We start from the raw sequence: 20604 nt of genomic DNA, 5'->3' as shown, positions 1-20604 counted from the left end.
CCTCTTTTGGTAACTCGCAACAAAAATAACACACCCCACACCCTGAAACGACACCACAATCCCTAAACAAATGTAAGAAAAGAAGAGAGTCAATTCAATAAAAGCATCCCCATACAAATTAAGCCTACCGACCCTAAAAGATGAAAACATGATTGAAGAAAGAGTTCTACATGCTACAATACTCGAATGGGAATCGTCCGACTAGTTCCCGTTCGTCCATCTGCCCTAATCGCACAACCACGCTACAAACTGCACGTCTTATGACTCTTAACTTACGACTTACGACGTCAAAATGGCAATAAAATGGCCATGGCTCCTACAAGAATCCCTAACAGAACTTCCAACGGTTATTGCAGTTTACACATGTTACATATGTTGTCATAGGTTCATCCGCACTCCGGGTCTGCATTTGGTAGTAGGTGGTCTTGCGCTGCCCACACCGACCACATCTGAATTGATCGGTTGTGGCTTTTGGTGCACCTCCACGCTCGCACTCAAACAATGCTTTTTCTTCAAGCTTCTTGGTCTCCTCTTGCCTCTGATCACTTGCCATTTCCGCTGTTGACAGGTTCACGAGCCTCTCTGCCTTGATATGTCCAAGCAGAACTTTTCTCCGGAAATCTAGGTTCTTTTGGTCCTTCAAGTTGAAAATCAAAGATCGATATTTAGCCTTCTGAGAGCCGGTGGAACCACCCCAATTCTCAAAGAGCAAAGATTCCACAGTGACAGCTACTCGAATAGGATCAGCTGCATTCACCTCATCGGCAAACCTTTCATCACCCTCCGCAGCAACCTTTGACAAAGCCTCATGCAGCAGTACCCTTACTTTGTCCCGAGCTGTATCATTACACTTAATCATAGAGGTTAACTTTGGGGGACCAGAGGAGTTGAGTGCTGGTTTCTTCACTTCTTTGGCTACCTTTTCAACCTTAACAGTCTCCGCTGAAGCAGATTTCTCAGTCTTGACAGGATTAAGATTTGGAACCTTCCCTTCTGTTTTGACAGTTCCGGAACCATAAGCATTCTCAGATCTTGGCTTGACATCACGATCAACCTTCTTAACCTCAACAGGTTCAGCCTTGGAAACCTTCTCAACCTTCACAGCAGATGTCTTCTGAACCTTCTCAGGCCTGGGGCTGTCGGCACGTGGAGAATCACGTTTTAGAGAGTCTATTCTCTCCAAGTTCACATTTTTCACAGTTTTTTCTACCTCAGTCATAACAATCTCTTTCCATTTCTCCAACAGGCCAGAAGCAACAGACTGGATTTTCTTTCTAGGATGTTTTGTGAGATGCCGAAGACGCTTCCCAACCTGGAAAATTACATATCAAAGGTCAGAACAAACCTCAAACCCAATTTCACCCATGCCCCATAGAAAAAGATTTAGACAACGCAGAACAATCTACAACTAAACAAACAACCCCTCTTGGCCATGGACAGGGCATCATCTAGATACTGAACTTCAATTTAATCTTAAAAGCTGCTAAAATCTACGTCTCTAAGAGCTAAAACTGCATACCAAAATTTACGGAAAAGTTGAATCCACAGACCAATGTGACATTTCAAATTAGGACACAGAAATTGCAGCTTTATTTCTTATGGAAGATAAATTCTGGTCTATGAATAATACGTTCAAATTGTTTTAGTCTACCAAATTTCTTCTAAAAAACAAGAGAAAATAATAGGATAATTAAACTTTTAGATAAAAAAAAATTGATTCGTGTAATCTAGATATGAGTAATTGACTTAACAGCGGAGAATAAAATCAAAACAATATTTTGACAAAAAAAAAAATCAAATTAAATTGGGGACAAAAAGAAAAAGGAACGTACTTGGGTTGAGACGAGGATTTGATGAGTGACGGGAAAATTCCTGAGCTGCTCGAAGGCCTCAAGGCATTGGCTTTCCTCGGCTCCTCCGTCGCAAGATGTGGCGGCGTCCGCCGTTTTCTTCACGGCGTCGAACAACTCCAGAAGCTCCTTCTCCATCTCCCCCAATTCCAATTTTTCTTCTAAATTAACGAACAAAATCCACCCTTTGATCAGTGAATCGAAGGGAAAGAAACCCAGAAAACCTAGAAACCAAATCGACGGGGGAGTAAGAAACCTAGAGAGCGAGTGGAGAGAAAGAGAGAGAGAGAGATTGGGACTGTCGAAGGTCCTCCCCTCTATTTTGCTTCCGGCAAAATGTCCTGGTCTGTTTTGGAGAGGCGAACAAACGTTTAGACTATATCATACTGTGATCTGGAGATCGGACGGCCGACGTTGTGCCGCGTGTGTTTTAGGGTTCGGTTTTTCTGTTTGTGTCCAATTTCTTACGTTTGTTTTGGAGTTTGGCGCGTCGAGTTCCGCGCCTTCTCGAGTCTACCTACCAACTACCGAAACCTAAAATTAGAATAGTATGGAATCCATAGATTGAGTTCGGTACTGTGCACTTTTCTCTTTTATTTTTTTTTATTTTATTTAAAATTAAATAAAAAATTTAGCCTATCCCAGCTGGGTCGGGTACCCATTTTGGAATTGAAGGCAAATGGGGCATCTTATAAGGGATGATGGGCTTTGGTCTCCAATCCATGACCCAAATACAAAAATATTGCATGAGAGTCGCTTCAACATTCCCCTTGTACTTCTCTCTTTATTTCTGTCCCTTGATTTTTCTTTGTTCAATCCAAAGATTAGAGAAAGGAGGAGAAATGCAGAAAAAAAAAAGAGTGCGAAAATCACTTCTTACACTTTACAATCCTACTCACTCTCCTAAAGTTCTCATTTTGAAGACCTGAGAACCAAATGCATATTAATCACAAAATTATAATAGTTTAGATTCAAAAAGCTTCAAATATTTGACAACTTAATAAAGCAAAACCAATAAAAAATTTATCAACCATTAGAAAACTCTTTTTTTTTTTTTTTTTACTTTATTAAGTGTTAAATATTTTAAACCACTGGATCTAAACTAATATAATTTTTCGCTAATATGCATTTGGTCCTTACAAGTCCTCAAAATGAGGACCTTAAGAGAGCATGACTCATAAGCTTTAATATGCAAAGGAGATTTACGAACTCCCAAATTTCGACAGAAAGCTATTAAAGAGTCATTTCTCTTCAACTTCAAATCACTATCTGACACGTAAATGAGCTATTTTCTTTAAAAATGCAAATCATTGTCTAACATATATGCAAAAGTAACTCCGTTAAAATCAGAAAAGAATAAATAAGTTTTGCAAACATGTCAGACAGTAATTTATCTGCAAGAGGAATGGACAAGGAACGGCTTGTTTCATTTACATAATGTGTGGAATTTTACATGGTTATTTGTTTAGAGGGTTAGAGATCACATTCACATGTCAAACAAAACAGAGTTAAGAAGAAAGTAAACTGCAAGAATGCACAAACAAAGACCCTGGAATTGGTAAGATAATGCAAAGAAAGGCCTTTGCATGTAATTAACGATGATCAGCATGTAATTAACGATGATCAAGGGTACGAAAGTACATGATTATTTGCATAAACTCCTCCACTTGGTAGTTTCATCAAAACACAGCTCAATCCACATAACATAAACCGAAAAGTTTTACCAGAATGTTCAATTCCCTTCCTCACTTAGCTTCAGGCTCTGGCTTCTCAATAAAGGTCTTCCTAATCCAATCAAACGGCTGCAAAACAAAATTACAAAATATTAGACGTAATTGTTAGATTAATAACTTATAAAGGGAAAATAACAATGATGCAAACATAGGCTCTGGGAAAGTGCAAAACAAAACCAGAGCTTACAAAAACTCATCGCCTTCCGGCTAAGTTGGAGAAGTTCATGGAACTTCCGACAGGTCGAAATTTGAGAAAATTAATAATGAAAACATGATAAATTGCAACTTGTGCACCAAATTGTAGATGGATTTCATCCAAACATAACTCTCAAATGCATCCTCCGGCAGGAATCCAACGAATGGTGCTCCGTGGCTAACGATTTTAGTTCTTTACTTTTACAGGATTATGATCATCTGCTAATGATTGTAATTCTTTCACACATAGCAAATTAAAACAAATCTCCAATTGTGCTACTCGGTACCTTCTCAGCGGAAAACAGTATAGCACGATTTTGAAATGATAAACCGATTAAAGTTTCAGCAACAAGCAGATTACTCAATCAGAAAACACATTCATCAGGATTTGAAGCCATGGGAATCAGCTGTAATTAATAATTATCAATAATTAAAAGTAATGAACCAGAAATTCTAGCAAAAATAATTCAAATTCGCAGAAATACAGTAAAATCTGCAGTCCAATCCTCCGTTTCCATGCAAATCGATTCATCATCCGCAATCTCAACGCTACAATTGTTTAAAAAATCATGGACTTTTGATAATCTTTGATCAAATTAGCACACGAGAAATGATTTATTTCAAAAAGAAGATTAAGGGCGCGATCGAACAGAGCGCGTGAAAAATCGAGTAAGGATCCTCGCTGGATTCCTTTGTGAAGATTCTGAAATCCTCAGATCATCGTATATCATGCGATCAGAAATCATTGTAATTTATTTTATTTAAAATTGAATTTAAACAGTACTAAACAAATCTGGCCAAGAATTTACGATGAACATTGAAGGACAGGGATGAAAGTTTACAGACCTGGACGAGCCAAAGGGCACCGGTAAAGGCGGCGACGCCCCACGCGGCGGCGGCTTGGACATCGGTAGTATGGGGACGAAGCCTTGGCTTCACGAACTTGAACATGCTCAATTCACCTGCCATTTCCTCCGATTTTCTGTATTCTCAGCCCTAACCCTAAAATATCACCCGAATTAAATGAAGGAAATCTTTGTTTCTCAGTCCGCATAATGTGTCGAATCAGTGGCAAAATGTACGCTAGCATGATAAAGATGGAATCTTCTACTGACTGTAACTCGTTGCTTAACAATCTTCCGCCGTTGATTACCGCGGGACCCTAAAGTCATCCAATTAACACTTTTAAAAACACTTTTAAAATTAGAAAAATTAATAAAAAAATTTAAAAGGACATAAATAAGGAATAACAAGCCTAAAATTAAATGCCCAACGCTTAATGGGCCAAAACAGCTTGGAGTCCATTAATGTATAAGTCTCTAGTAATAGAGAGATTTTTCTGTATGATCAAAACACATGATAATACACCATAAATTATTATACAAATAATATGATATACATGTGTTAAAAAGTTAATAATTTTAATAAAATTTTCTACTACTTATATAAAAACACGTGATATACCATTCATGTTCCAATCACAATATAAAATTTTTTGCTTGATCCTATGATTCAAATAAAAGAAAACTAATAAAAAAAGTTTGAAAACTTTAAGTTTAAACAATAAAGATAAAATAAAGGATAAAATGAATAATACTAGTATTGACTTTTTAATGTAAAAATGTGATTTTTCGTTAAAATGACAGTACCAGGAGCTTTTCGTTAAAGTTCCTTCAAAAAAAATCTTCAAAAACATTCTCTTTCCTTCTCTAAACCTATTCAAACTGAATTTGAGAGATGAGTAGAGCTCTGCTTGGTACTATCCGGTTTGCGTCCCTTGTCCGGACCACCGATGATCCCCCATGTCTCAAATTGCCTTTGTCGAGCTCTTGCCCTATCCTTCTCTTCATCAGATTTTGACAAGAAACAGTACGGACAAGTAACTCCGTATTCCCACTGAGGAGACTCCATATCTGCATCACTGACCGGTTGCTTACACCCGTAGCATAATTTGTGAGTTCCCTGTGCTAACCCATGCTCAACCGAGACTCTCTTGTCAAAGACAAAGCACTCTCCCTCCCACAGGCTCTCCGTCCGTGGAACTTCCTCAAGATACTTCAGAATTCCGCCTTCTAGATGATAAACCTGAGAAACACACGATCCAAATCAAACTATCAGCCAAGTTCGTTTTATCCTTCACAAACTAATCCTTTCCTACAGATAATATGTGGCATAAAATAGAGCTTGAAAGACATTCACCTCTTCGAAGCCTTTGCTGAGGAGAAAACTTGAAGCTTTCTCACATCTAATTCCCCCAGTACAGTACATGGCAACTTTCGGAGGTGTTTTTGGTTTTGATATCTCGAGCTGACTGTTGATGCTTTCATTTGGACTGTTGAGTTTCACCTCCGAATGACCATTCTCTGATTCTGAAGGTTGAAACAGATCGTCTACCCAAGATGGGAACTCTCGGAATGCTTTAGTGCACGGATCAACTGCTCCCTTGAACTTCCCTATTCTAGTTTCGTAATTATTGCGCACATCAATAACCACCTGGATATATACATGTGTCGGGACTAAGATAGTGTGTAGGTGAACTTGACATTGATGGTAATATTTTCACAAAGATTAAATGCCAGCATCCATCAAAACTTCATAAAAATACTGTAAATTCTTTATGGTCCATATCAAGCTGCTAAAAAACATGATTTTGTCAGAATTAAGAGCGAGTCATGAAGGTCAAGTTTTTTAATGTACTTGGTAACGTTGGACAATATACTGCTTAGTTTGGTATAGACTACTCAAAAATAAAAATAAAAATAAAAACTGAACTCAAAAGCAAAAGCACGGAATACATTCTGCGAATTGATTACAGCTTAGTGACATACTATAAAGACACCAACACAAGGAAGAAAATACTCACTGTATCTGGATCACTAATCAATGCATTCCAATCCCGTGGACTCACATACTTTCCGACCTTTTCAATTGGCGATACATCAGGCATTCCAAGACTAACAATCTGATAAACATGTGCAAGGAGAAAATAAGAACCACCTCATAAATGAGAAAACAAAATGTACCCACAAGTTCACAATCAAGACTTATTTTAACCCGTACCTCCTTCTTCAACTTGACCCTCACATGATCCCATCTGAAGGGCGCGTCTTCCCCTGCTGCCAGAGGAGAGCTGCTAGTGTGCCCGTGATGAATAGCTTCCTCCTCAGGACTCACAGGTGACTCCAATCTTCTTAGTCCCTCAAGGCAGTCATCATTTTGGATGAACTCAAGAACTTTCTCCACCGATTCTCTTGTCCCACAAATGCTCCCATTTATCCCTTCGCGGGCAAGTATGATACCGCCTGAAACACGCTGGTGACGATCAGCTTAGTGAGGTACAAAATGGACAGTACATAAGCTCCGGAAGAGTAAAACAGAACCGAATAAAACCACACGAAGATGCAATGTCACGGATTAATTATAATCCTGTAAAAATGAAGTCTTTTGAGAATTGCTAAGCACAAATTAAGAATCTAAACAATACAACAACAACAACAAAGCCTTTTCCCACTAAGTCTTTTCTTGGAATAAATTGACAAAAAATGCCAGACTTTATCAAATTATCATATCTAATTAGCCATTAGCCAACCAAAATTGATTTTGACATCTTCTAATCTCACCCAAATTAAGTTAATTAACCCAACAAAGCTTTAATCCCCAGTAGTCCAACAATGCCTGAAGATTTGAAATTTAAAATTTCATGGAAATTAACCATTAACAAACTAAAACTTAAGAAAATATAGAAATGCAGATGAAATGCGGGTACCAGTTCTTCGCAGAGCTGCTTCAATGGTTGCCGCAGAGAAGCATGGTCGGCAAAATCAGCGAACTTGTAGAAGGAGACCACGACGAGAATCTGCGAATCCGAGTTATCCGACTCGGGCGAGCTCGGAATCGGGACCGGACTGGTGGGCCCGGAGAAGCACCTGGAAAGCGTCATGCTTTGAGGGACGCCGCGAGAATCGGAGACCGGAATCCTAGGGTTGAAAAACGACTGAGGATCTCGATTGGAGGGCGGCGAAACTGAAGAGGCGGGATGCAATCTAGGGTTAGGGTTTACGGAGTGCAGTGGAGGTAACCATAGCATCCTCAGCGACAGTGATGGAGGTGACCTCCAGCTTAGCATGGAGTCGACCGCGGGAGGCAAGGGTCACATACGGCGCTGCGTTCGTTAGGTTTCCGTATTGCTCTCGACGTGTCAATTTACAATTAACGGCGGGACCACGTGCCGGCTGTATGTTGGGTTAGATGCGTGGCTTTATCCAATCAAGGCGCCGTATATTGTCTGTATTGTAAAAAGTGACGAATTGGATATTTGAATGGCTAATCTTAAAATAAAATTTAATAATATTTTATAAATTATAATATAAAAGTATTACTTAAGTAATGAGATTATTACTTAAATTATTACTTATGTGTTGTCACTATCTTACTTTTTATTTTTTCTTTTAAATAAATAATATTACAAATACAGAAGGATTTGGACTCTATCCAAATTTAAATTGTGAGGATCTTAGATATCTTTTACATCTTAATCATTCATAGTACATTGTACCATCAGAAATCATTTGATTTTTTTATTTAAAATTAAACATAAATAGTACTTTACGAAAACTGGTCGCACGATGTATGATAAATGGTTAGAATGTGGGAATGTCTAAGATCCCCACAAAGTGGATTCGGAGAGGATCATCTTCCCTAAGGAGAGGGTTAAGTCTCACAATGGACTAACAATAATGTGGTTCAAATTCATCTTTGGCGAAAATCAAACATCTCGCATACAAGTGAAGAAGAATATCATTAAACTGTAATACTGAGTTACTTAATTAGTTTACTTAGCATTATTTAAGTGTGATATTACTTAGGGTTCGTTTAGAGAAAACGTTTCTGAGTTTTAAAAACACTAAGTATTTCTTGTAAGAGTAAACACTTCGAATGTTTTTTCATAATTTGCTTATATTTTTACTATAAATTAATTCCAAAATAAAATTCATAAAATGCGTCTTTAACGAACTAGACTTGGTTGTTGTAAACTCAGTAGCCGGTCCTGCTTAAATCCAATCACGGATGAACACGTGTCCAAATTTTAATTAAAATAATCAAAATTTGAACACATATTCATCAGTGATTGGATGTAAGCGGGACCGGCTGTTGAAGACTTTAACCACTTCAAAAACAATTCCAAAGAATCTATAGTTTTTGAATAAAATAGTTGTTTTTTTAAGAGTGTCGTACGATGATCAATGGACCGATAAGCCAATTAGGCCTCTCCACCTGTGGATGAAAGGCTGGCGGAGTTACATTATAATATTATGTAATATATAAAATATATAGTTTTCAAAGGGGAAAGGGTTACATTGACAAGTGATGGTCCTAATACGGCCCACGTCGCAGTATTTGAACAGGATGTCTGTCGATTTTCTTTTCCACTAACTATAATTTTAGTAAATTATCTCTCCAAATTTTTGTAATTGATTAATTTCTTAGTTAAATTTTAGTTTTAACTTATTATCTTCTGAACTTTTATAATTGAATAATTTTTCTAATTTTAAAATTGTAAAAAGATAATTTTATTTCTAATGTGGACAACATATTGTTTTTCTTTTTCTTCTCTTCCACTAGTTTACTCCGTACACTTTTTGTGTTGAATTTTAGTGTTTAGGGGAGAAATTAAAGTTCATGAAGGAATTGGCAAATTATAAATGTTCATAAGGGTATTGGCTAAAATTAAAGTTCAACCGGAGAGAGGGTATGATTGGCAGCTCCTTACAGATTCAAGAGAATCGGCGAATACCTCTATTTGTATTTGGGAAATTTTGGCCCCCCAATAAGTATACGTTTATCACATTTACCATATCACATTTGTTTCATCTTTCCAATATAGTAAAGTAAGACTCGCCAACACATGCGGATGTCATTTCTATTAGAAAGGCGATTTAAATGTGATATAAAAAATATAGTCAAAGTAACATTTTTGTTTGGCCACCAAGTTAACAGCTTAGGGTTTCATTGCAACTATGTATATTTTGTAACGTTTTAATCTCCCACCTCTTTTTTTATATTAACATCAGAAATGTCCAAACGCATTGCCCAATCAAAAATATCCCCGGTTAAGGTTAAAGATATTAGAAAGCTCTGTTTGTGGTGAGTTTCATGCTGTGACAATGAAATAAATTTCATAGAAAGTTGTTGTGAGAGTGAGGGTACATCAATTCCAATCTTTATGATTAGTCATAGGTTATGAAAGTTGATTAATCTTTGAAAGCAATCCTCCTTGGAGTCGTTGGCCATCTAGAGTGTACGCCTTGATTAATTGAGAAACGTAAAGAGATTGCCTCTTAAAACTGTGACTCTTCATAGACTTTCTGTTACATATTAACATTAAATTGTGAAGCGACATAAAATTAATGAACAATCTCACATTTAAATGAGTTCGTTTAGCATTTCTCAACTCTAGATGGTCAACGAGTTTATAGAAAATTGCTTTTCAGGACGAATGTCGGTAGCAATTCTCTTAGACCAACTCCAATGGTGAGCTAAAAGCTAAATTACCCCCTAAAATTTCCCCCCAAACCCACTCCAACCCAAGGGGAAAATTTGGGCTAAATGCTAAATGCTAAACCAAGGCCAAATTCCCCCCCAAATTTAGCCCAGAAATCGGAGTGGACTCCACCCAATATTTATCTGAATTTAAATTGTTTTAGATTAAAATGTTTATAAAATTAATTTACGATAGTCTACATATTTATTTATTTAAAAAAAAATTTAATTTAACAAAAAAAAATAGCCTAAGTTCATTATTTAATAATCCCGGACTAAAATTTTAGGCTAGAACGGTTGGAGTAAAAAAACTGTTTCTGGGCTAAAAGCTAAATTTTTCGGGCTAAAATATTTGGTTTTTAGCCTAACCATTGCAGATGCTCTTAGTGAAAACATAAACTACAAAGATTTTTGGTCGAAGTGTATCCAGCAAGAATCTAAGAAATGGATATGCATTGAATAATTACACAAACTTTATTGCACGAAACAACACTCAAAAAGTAAATACTTTGCACAGCCTGCCAGTTGGATAGGAAAATAACATGTAAATTACCAATGATGTAAGCTTTTGCATCACCACCATGACATCACATCAGCTTTGTAGGCAAAGCATTTGATTTGTTTGGAAATTTCTCACTTTAATCATGGAATTATGTGAAGAGGGATTTCACCTCCTTCCTTGCAACTTCCTATGAATTGCTTCCCACCTTCCCATTCACATATCATAAAACCACATCCCCTTCTCTCACCTCATCCAAACAAACCCCAATTCAAAATTTTCCTTTTTCCACACACAAACAGAGCAAACAAAGAGAAGCAGTCTACAAGCCATTTTTCTCATCTTTCATGAATCACTTCCCACTCTCCAATAGTTTGTTTGAAACTGTTTCCGTAAGAAGCACTTCCGTTAAGAAACGCTTTATCTAGAAGCTAATGAAAGCTTTTTCTTTACTAAAAACCGTCAAATACGGTAAGAAACGCTTTTAATCATTTCAAAAGCAATCCCAATAGTGGTTCCATCCAAACAAAACCCATTTCTTATTTTTACTCAAAAACAGTGAGAGAGAACAGAGGAGTTAAAGCTAGAAACAGAGCAAAAGCAGAGCATCCTGGAACGAATGGGAACCAACCACAAGAGACTGATCGAGGAACTACTTGAAGGCCGGAAGACGGCGGTGGAGCTTCAGAATCTGCTCCACAAGCCGTTCGGAGATAGTGGATCGGCGGAGGAGCTTTTGATGAAGATCATGACAACATTCACAGAGAGTCTCTCTGTTCTGACTGCTTCTGACGGCCATGACGATCACCAGTCTGCTGCTTCCGGTGAGGTTTATCAGGTCAAGCCTGAACCTTCCCATGTGGAGCACTCGCATTGCGGTGACCGGAGCTCTGAAGGTTCCGGTGAGAGTCCAAAGACTCAGGCTTTCAAGGATCGGAGAGGTTGCTACAAGAGGAGGTAATGAATTGAAACATCTTAATCATAGATTAATATGTGAATAATTGTTAGCCATTTTCTTTTATTTGTTTAATTTCCTAGCTAGTATGATACACAAATCAGGGGTGTACTGTCAATTTTCATATATTTGTTTAACATATATGCGGACATGAGTTAAGTTGGTTGGCTCAGTGTATTTATTCGGTGAAAGCGAGTTTAAATACCCTTCTGTAGCTCATGATAGTTTAAAATATCGCCTTATATCGTATCTCAATGTTCTTAATTGAGTTAATTAGGATTTTTTATACTCAATTAGAAAAGAATTTAACGTTTTCGAAAAATAATGAGTGTAAGTTATTTAGTACTTATTTTTTAAAATTAAATAAAAAATTAAATCCAAGACTAATAAGTTTATTTCATCTTCTTGGTTGCAGAAAGACATCTCAATCATGGAAAGTAATCTCTACCAAAATTGAAGATGGTCAGGCTTGGAGAAAATATGGCCAAAAGATAATCCTCAAAGCTTCATATCCAAGGTTTGTTTTTATTTTTAAGAATTTATGGACAATTTTTTGGGGAAAATGATTTATTCAAAAAAAAAATGTTCTCATCTATTTTTTTTCCAATTTTAATAGTAGAATCAAATATGGATGTGCACAGAGAAAAACAGTGTGGCAAATAATATAGGGGTATATTTAGTGTTTAAAATTCTATTGCATTGCATAACTCGTTAAATTCCATGTATGTTAAAGGAAAAAATAAAAGTAAAAAATGAAAGGTAAAATATGGATAATTTTTAAGTAATACTTATTATTTTCTAGTCACACAAATTATTAAACTTTTATCTTTATTATTTATCAAATAGTTAGATGTTCACCCGGGGGAGGGGGGGGGGTGTGGTGTTGAGAATTAGTAGAAATCAACACCGCACTATGATGCATATGCATAATTATTTTTCACTATTATGGTAAAGCGCTAGCTGTCTATTTCTTTATTTCTTACTTTCACCTAGCTTGGCAGCTTGCATCCAATATGAGTTCTGACTTGTTTGAAAATGCTTTTAAAATGATTAAAAGTACTTTTGAAAACACTTATAAACGAGCGTTCTAAATCCAGCTCATAAATGGAAGAACTAGAAAGAAACAAAGAAAAGAAGTACGGAAATCCTAACGACAAAAGTTGGTGTTCACATTGTGTGGTTACAACAAAAGTAGGGTTCACATTTCACTATTGCAAAGATGCACAGTACAAACATATGAAGTTAAAGCACCAGGCCCCAATAATTGAGGGGCATTCAACAAACAAACTGGATTGAATTTAAATTATGTACCGAATAAGTTTGTGTCCACGCATTCTCAAATTTTAAAAATATAAATTTATTTTGTCGTTCTTTTACGACAACGTTTTACAATAAAGTGTTTAAAAAACGTTACCAAATGGACTCTTAACAGCTATATAATCGCATTTACAGGGCCTACTTCAGATGCACAAGAAAGTATGATCAAGGTTGCATGGCGACCAAACAGGTCCAACAAATCCAAGACAACCCACGCACTTACCAAACCACCTACATTGGCGAGCACACGTGCAGAACCATGATCAAGGCTTCTCCAACGATCATCGGCCCTGATCCTAGGCGATCTCAGACTGTTAGCTCAGAATCTGGGTCCCCACATCGCCAAAACCCTAATTTCTTTGGCTCATCCTCGTCGTCCATTCCCACCGTCAAACAAGAAGATTCCAAAGTGGGGACACCGAGTGATGTAACGGACAACAATGTGTGGCTTGGTTTGAAGGATCACTTTGGTTTATCCGAGCCTGCCGGAATCTGCGTGTCTTCCAATGAGAATGTGGTTTCAAACATGCAGTGGGACGACATGGATTTGGTGAAGTCGATTAATTTTGAGTGTGATATTAATTTTGATGAAGCTGAGTTTCCTATAACTCCTTGTAATGATAGGTTTTGATGCTGTTTAATTTGAAGCCCCCTAGTAGCTAGGGTTTCTGAACAATGATGTAAATGATCAGTTTGAATTAGAATAAGTTTCACGTTGATTGTGGTTTCGTATCCCTACGCATCAATCGTGTTCAGTGCAATGCTATGTAACTAAACAAATATTAACCGACTAATTAGTTTTTGGTCTAGTAATATTATTACGAGAAAAAGAAAATCCTAATTTGTTGCAGTAGATAAAAATTCTTTAACGGTCACATTAGTACGAGAAAAAGAAAACCCTAATTTGTGGTAGTAGACAAAGATTCTCTAACGAGCACATTAGTTGTAAAGTAAAAAAGAATTAAGTTAATTTTACTTAAAAGTTTATAAAAATTGGACATAAGTGGATTCAGTTAGTCAACTAGAACAATATGTCTGCTTCATCTCACACCTAATTGAGTTTAAGTTATTGACGTCGTAAAAGAGAGTATCCTAATAATGATGTTCATGATCAGTTAGTTAGAAAAACTGAAACCACATTAACTAATGTGTAAGCCTATCGTTAACTCAAAATCTTCCTTAGGGTTATCCCACACTTGTCATGGAAGAAGTGGGCATGTACATAACATAAATGAATATAGTATACACTTTAAAAGTTAACAAAAATTAAACTGCTATGCCAGATCAGTGTGCTCGTTCTCTTGCTTTCGAATTTGGATTATCATTCTCGAAGATTAGATCACTACAAAATACCATTTTTCAAAATAAATAATAAATAAGGTTTACAAACATCTATTAACCAGAAAAAAAAAGTTTACAAACACCTGTGTGAAACTACTTTAATTAACCTCCCCAGAAGATTAGTATGACTGACTGAGAGTAATTTGGTTAATTAGCTCCCATGATCTTTTCATTGGCTAAACAACATTATAAAGAAAATTGACCTGCCAGCCCAAGTACAAGCATTTCCTGCCTAGTGATCTCAATTTTTCTTGTCATCTGGCTCCCATCTACGTTCAGCAGAATTGAAAATAAAATCCATACTGCTGCTGCTGCCGCCTGAATTAAACATGGCATCAGCCAAATCCATCACAGGAAAGTCAACTTCTTTACCGGTGTAACGTGTGCCGGTGGATGTACCGACGTCATCACCACCGCCGCCACAACTGCCACCTATCATACCACCGCTGCTGCTGCCCCCTCTAATAGGGTTAACGTCCATGGAAAGCCATCGAGATGTTGGAGACTCAGTGGTTGCTGCCAACTGATCTTGTGTAATATGATGATCAGCTGCGGGTGGTAGAATTGAAGGTGCAGTGGCTGACATGTGGCATGTGTGTTCACCTCTGTACGTTACTTCAAATGTCGAGGGATCATCGTCTAGCCTCTGGACAAGCTTCTTGGCCAGGCAATTGTACAACTTTTGATGGGTGCATCTATAGTAACTCCTGAAAAAGAAACATGATATAATTAATCAGTAAAACAACATTTAAAAGTAGCGTTTTGAAGAGAAAGAAAAATACAAAGTATGAAATTGTTATACGTGCAACCGACATTAATAGTTGACGGATAATGAATTTTTATTTCTTCTATAGTTTGGCGATTGAAGTGATTCATTAAAATACAAGGGGAGAAAACTTAATCACCCGTCAACTGCATTAATTAAGTAATTTAGTAGTTAACTGTGGCTAAACATTTGAATTTAGCGAATATATAGTACTAATTGAACATTCTCAAGTCACTCCACTCTGGGCATGGGTTTTCCCATTTACTAAGAAGCAATTGGTCATAAGAACTGAATATTGTTTGCCAAATTCTGGTCAAACTGATTGATTGCTGACCAAGTCAAGTCTGGTCCACGTATGAATTAATATTTCATTCCATGAAGAAAATGACACTAATTATACCAACCCGAACAAGCTAAAGGGCTCCATTATCTATCATACATAGCATACCTGGTAAACCACTAAGATGGAGAAGTAGAAGAAAGTGACATATCCTTGAATTGAACATGTCAAATAAGATATAATTAACCTTAATCTATGATTATGGTCAAATTAATTACCTTGGGAATCTGCTGTTTATGATCTCCTTTTGACCATATTTTCTCCAAGTGAAGCCATCCTCAGGTGGGATTTCAGTGTTTCCGATCCTAGGTGCTGGCACTGTCATTTTGCTAATTAACCCTTGATCTTTCCTATTTAAGTAATCAAAATGAATATAATAGTATGATTAGAAAACAAGTGCATGCTGCCGAAACAGTTTGGAAAGTACTTGATTCACAAAGTAAAAGCCATGTAATGTTTATATGCTTTATTGAGGTCATTTTCAAAGAAGCAACCTGGTAATGCTCTTCTGCTTCCGATACATTTTCCTTATCTCTTCTTAGCAAAGTTACCGTATTTGTTTTCATACTCTAGGACAGGCAACTGTTCTTGTTGATAATGTGTCGATATATTATCATCGCCAATAGATGAACATGTTATTAATACAATATTGACAATAACGTTACAATACAGACTACACTGTGTTGTTCAACTGTCATACACAGTTACACTCACAAAGCAATATCTTTTACAGAGTTGTCTTGTTTGTGTGCCAATAATTTAACATAATGTTTTTACTTATACATGCACAAATTAAGGTCATGTTAAGTAATCACATAATATAATCTCTCAAATTTTGGAGATAAACGAACCTTTGTCGCGGTCTTTGTGATCTTGATGAAGCAATGTTCACGTCAGAAGCTGGCACAACATCCACTGCCTGAGAACCCCTAACTGCCGCCTCCGAACCCCGGATATCAATGCCACCACTGATCTTCGCTTCGTTTCGATCAGCTGCTAGTTGGGTTTGGATTATATCCCTTGCCTGCGGATTAGGCCTCAGCCATTGTTCAACACTCGTTCCAATCTGCTGGTGCTCAAGTGTTAAAGTGTTGTGAAGATATGAACTACTACTTGAATCTTGACTATGTAAAACCCTTTCTTTTGCTGAACCAAAAATCTTTGTGATATCTTCCAATGAATTGAAGAGTGAGTTAGGTTGGGTGGCCAAGTTGGGTAGGTCTTTTCCAAGCTCTCTAGCCAACTCGCATCCATGGAGGATTAAAGAAATGATTTCATCCATGGCTTCTGGTTCTAGCTGCTTTTGCTTTTCTTTTGGATTGGTTTGGATTTGAACATGTTATGGTGGTGGTTGGGGAAATTTAAATGTGTTGTGAATATACGCTGCTTTTGCGAGGCTTCTTCTGAGTTGGTGCTCCTTGAAAAAGATTGAGAGATTGTTCAAAGGTATTTTTGTTTCTTTTACACGGTACAAAATTTGGAAAGTATGCAAATATGACCAAGTCTTGGTCAGATTGGAACAGTTGCTGGTCTACTTAATTCAGATTTCAATTTCAAACCTTCTCTTTTCCTTAGTCTAGAAGAAGACTTGCTTCATTGTGACCAATATTTTGTTGGACCCTTTTTCAAGAATTTTCAGAGGTTTGAAGGTACTACCTTAGGAGCATTTTCATTTTTACAAGACAAGACATATCTAAAGTACTAGAATTTATGGAGTAATGCTACATTTATTATATTTTTCATACTATATTTGTATCACTTTTTAAATATAGATAGGATCCACCAACACGTGTGAGTTCTCTCTCTATTAAAAAGGTGGTAAAGAAGTGGTATGAAAATATAGAGAAAATTAGAATTAGATGCCTCATTTTAGACTTTTGTAGATTAAACATTTATGCTTTTTGAGTTTTTGATTAAGCTTTTGAAACATTTGATTAAGATAATCAGACTTAAAATACTTCAGATTAATTGAAATTAATTTACATTTAAATATCTGCTATATATTTTAAATAATTTCAACTATATTTAAGTCTAAAAATTTAAACTTTTCAAGTCTAAATATACACCCACGCAAAATGGAAACGTACCAACATTAAATGAAAACGTACCAAAGTCAAATGAAAACGTACCAACCCCGAATTAAAACGTACCCGATTATAAACTATATTAAAATGAATATTCATCTTTTTGGAATGTTTAAAAATATGTTTGATTCATACACAATGCACTAGATAGTCTTATTTTTTGGTATATAAGTCTCTGGAACAACTTTTAGTTGATCAGAGATAAATCCTTATTATTGTAGATAATGCTAAATAATAATGATAAATCATATAATTTTGAATTAATAAAAAGGCTATTGTTCGTTGATTAATGACTATTTCTATAAGAAAAAAATTAATTAAAGTAATTTAAACTTTTACATTGTTAACGACTATTTCTATAAAAAAAAATAATAATAATTAAAGTAATTCCTCAATATTAGGACAAAAAGTAATAAAACTTATGTTTCGAAAACAAACGTACCAAAAATTCAAATGTACCAATAAGTTAAATGGACCAAAAATTCAAATGTACCATTATAATCAAACGTACCGATATAACCAAACGGACCTAATAATGAGTTTTGTTACATTCTATTTAATTTACTAAAATAAATATTTTAATAAAAAATATAAAAAAATCTTAAATCATTATAATAAGAGATGCATAAAAATAGGAGAAAAAAAAAAGGAATGCTAACGTGAATAGACTTCTAATGAAATAAAATTCAAGTACCAAAATTGTAGGGAAAATGTGTCACATCCCGGCCCAGGCCCCCACCATATCCCGGGTTTGACACCACCGTAACACGATATTGTCTGTTTTGGGCCCCGACCACACCCTCATAGTTTTGTTTCTGGGAATTGACACGAGAACTTCCCAGTGGGTCACCCATCCTGGGAATGCTCTCGCCCGAACTCGCTTAACTTCAGAGTTCCGATGGAACCCGAAGCCACTCCCAAAAGGCCTCGTGCTAGGTAGAGATGAGAATATACATATAAGACTTATAGGATCCACTCCCTGGGCGATTTGGAATGTTACAAAATGTTTAATCAAATTTGCAAAAGGAATAGATGTTTAGTCTATGACATTTAAAAACAAGGCGCCTATATCAAAACGTCTCGAAAATATATGATAAGAGTACCAGGATCGTCTCTAACATTTTGAAGGCCCTGTGTGAATTTAATAAAAAGGTTCTCCTTCTATAGAAAGAAACTTTGGGCAACATATTCATGCATAATTTAACAATCAATATTCAAACTTAATAGAAATCAACATCTCACTCTTATCAATTGAATAATCTCTAATTGCATGAAATGATGATTTAGGGTTCTATGTTTGAAATAATTAACTCATCTTAATGAGTTGTCTATTTATCTACAACGTGAAAAGATCCACATACACTGGTGAATAAAATACTTGTACGTCTAATATATATATTTTTATTTATTTAAATAAAGAGTCGAACATATGGACATTTTATTCCGAATATAATGCAATGAATTCACCATAGTGAGCAATTTCTAGACATTCACCATAGCATATTCTAGGTGTGTTGAAGGGAGATGTCATTCAACCATTTAGTTTTGGTATGGTAAATTTGTGTTTGAAACCCTTGCCCCGGCTCTACGTCTAGTTTGTGTTGAAGGGAAGATGGTTCTCCACTGAAGATCTACACTAACCAACCACAGTGAGTCAAGAATCCATGGGTCCTATGGCACCCTCATTTCCATGAAATAGTATTGGACAAAGGCCAAGTGTACACACGCTGCTTCTATTACACCTAAAAATATATTATATTTAATTAAACACTCAGGTTGTTGGACTCGGGTGACGAAATGGAGTTGGGGTGTAACTCCCGGTCCCGGGTTATAGTTTTTGTGTTACGATGTCATGGTTGAATTGACCACTCGGTTATTTTCTTCATCACGACTACTTTAGTGATTGATGATGGTGTTTAGCCTGACGGCGACGCTCATCATTTGGAATATATATAGAGAATAGGGTTGCTGTTATGTTTGTTTGTTTTGGTTGAGTTGGGTTTATTTTGTACTTGAGTTTTCTCAAATTTTTCGGTTGCTTGCCATCCTTTGTGTCGACTCCGTGATATATGCTGGTCCAATCACAACCCTTGTTTTTTCTTAATGCAATAAAAGTTACTTTAAAAAGAAAAGAAAAAACACCCCTAAGGTTGTTAAAAACGGAAGAGGATTCTTTCCGGATCCATTTGTGGGGATCCTAGGGATCTTCACATCCTAACGGTTCATCGTACATTGTGTGGTCAACTTTCGTCGGTACTATTTGTGTTTAATTTTAAATTAAAAAAGATTCAATGATTTCTGACTGTATGATGCACGATGAATGACTAAAATGTCATAATTCCTAAAATTTTCACAATTTAAATCCGAATACGATCCAAATCCGTTGAAAACTTCCATGCTTTTCCATTTTGTCCTTGCTCATTTTTCTTCCAGAAGATAAAGACGCATTAGACAGTAAAGGAAGATAAAGACGCATTAGACAATAAAGGATAAACTGAAAGGAGTCGGGTGAAAGATAGAGGGAGAGTATAAAAATTATCTCCCAATATATATTTCTCTTTGTTCAATTTGAAAGATGTGATTTATCTCTGAAGTCATTTCATGAAAAGTTAACACCGAATATTTACATAAAGATTGAACATTAAAATTAAGATTAGTGAAGAAAAACACAGCTATTATTGGGATCATTTGAGCTCTTGCCTCATGCACAGTGTAAGAAGCAGGGATGGTTCAGAGATTTTTGAGATCTGAGGCGACACCAAAAAATGTGCCCTCACTTCATATAAAAAAATTATTTATTTTTAAGACATCGATAAAATTATATTTAGAAAAACACTTCAAGCTCAGTAATTTAGAAACACTGACAAACTAATTTATTTTATATCGAGAAAAGGAGACGAAAAAACTTCAGCTTACTGCTTACCAAAATAACAAATTGAATTTCTTAGGGATTATAATTTTATTTGAACTTTTGCACTGGAATC

The 20604-nt window shown here is 36.1% G+C and overlaps 4 protein-coding genes across 5 annotated transcripts; 1 reads left to right on the top strand and 3 right to left on the bottom strand.

The window, feature by feature from the left end:
* Nucleotides 1–71: 71 nt before the first annotated feature.
* LOC137734142 (transcription elongation factor TFIIS) lies at nt 72–3600 on the bottom strand. Its single transcript, XM_068473435.2, has 2 exons — nt 1833–3600; nt 72–1312 (listed from the first exon to the last, which is right to left on the bottom strand). The coding sequence occupies exons 1-2, from the start codon at nt 1986–1988 to the stop codon at nt 329–331; spliced, it is 1140 nt and encodes a 379-aa protein (XP_068329536.2). The 5' UTR covers nt 1989–3600; the 3' UTR covers nt 72–328.
* A 1144-nt stretch (nt 3601–4744) lies between these two features.
* Nucleotides 4745–7986, bottom strand: LOC137735264 (rhodanese-like domain-containing protein 7). 2 transcript variants are annotated; one of them, XR_015964151.1, is made up of 6 exons: nt 7545–7986; nt 6839–7090; nt 6642–6740; nt 5978–6271; nt 5428–5863; nt 4745–4940 (listed from the first exon to the last, which is right to left on the bottom strand). XR_015964151.1 is itself a non-coding variant. In XM_068474676.2 (5 exons), exons 1-5 carry the CDS (start codon nt 7902–7904, stop codon nt 5498–5500), a joined length of 1371 nt encoding a protein of 456 aa, XP_068330777.2. In that variant the 5' UTR covers nt 7905–7986; the 3' UTR covers nt 5361–5497. The 2 variants fall into 2 exon arrangements, 1 of the variants encoding a protein (XP_068330777.2); XM_068474676.2 differs by lacking the exon at nt 4745–4940 and having other exon boundaries at nt 5361–5863.
* Nucleotides 7987–10797: 2811 nt separating this feature from the next.
* LOC137735656 (WRKY DNA-binding transcription factor 70) lies at nt 10798–13821 on the top strand. The gene is made up of 3 exons (XM_068475101.2): nt 10798–11774; nt 12188–12289; nt 13225–13821. The coding sequence occupies exons 1-3, from the start codon at nt 11437–11439 to the stop codon at nt 13718–13720; spliced, it is 936 nt and encodes a 311-aa protein (XP_068331202.2). The 5' UTR covers nt 10798–11436; the 3' UTR covers nt 13721–13821.
* A 609-nt stretch (nt 13822–14430) lies between these two features.
* On the bottom strand, nt 14431–16851 carry WRKY55 (WRKY DNA-binding protein 55). The gene is made up of 3 exons (XM_068475100.2): nt 16388–16851; nt 15755–15886; nt 14431–15137 (listed from the first exon to the last, which is right to left on the bottom strand). Exons 1-3 carry the CDS (start codon nt 16816–16818, stop codon nt 14672–14674), a joined length of 1029 nt encoding a protein of 342 aa, XP_068331201.2. The 5' UTR covers nt 16819–16851; the 3' UTR covers nt 14431–14671.
* Nucleotides 16852–20604: the final 3753 nt, after the last annotated feature.

The sequence above is a fragment of the Pyrus communis genome, chromosome 7 (genome assembly GCF_041283825.1).
Source record: "Pyrus communis isolate YQ-2024b chromosome 7, ASM4128382v1, whole genome shotgun sequence".
NCBI classification, from domain to species: Eukaryota; Viridiplantae; Streptophyta; class Magnoliopsida; order Rosales; family Rosaceae; genus Pyrus; species Pyrus communis.
This window is presented reverse-complemented; position numbering and strand designations above follow the sequence as displayed.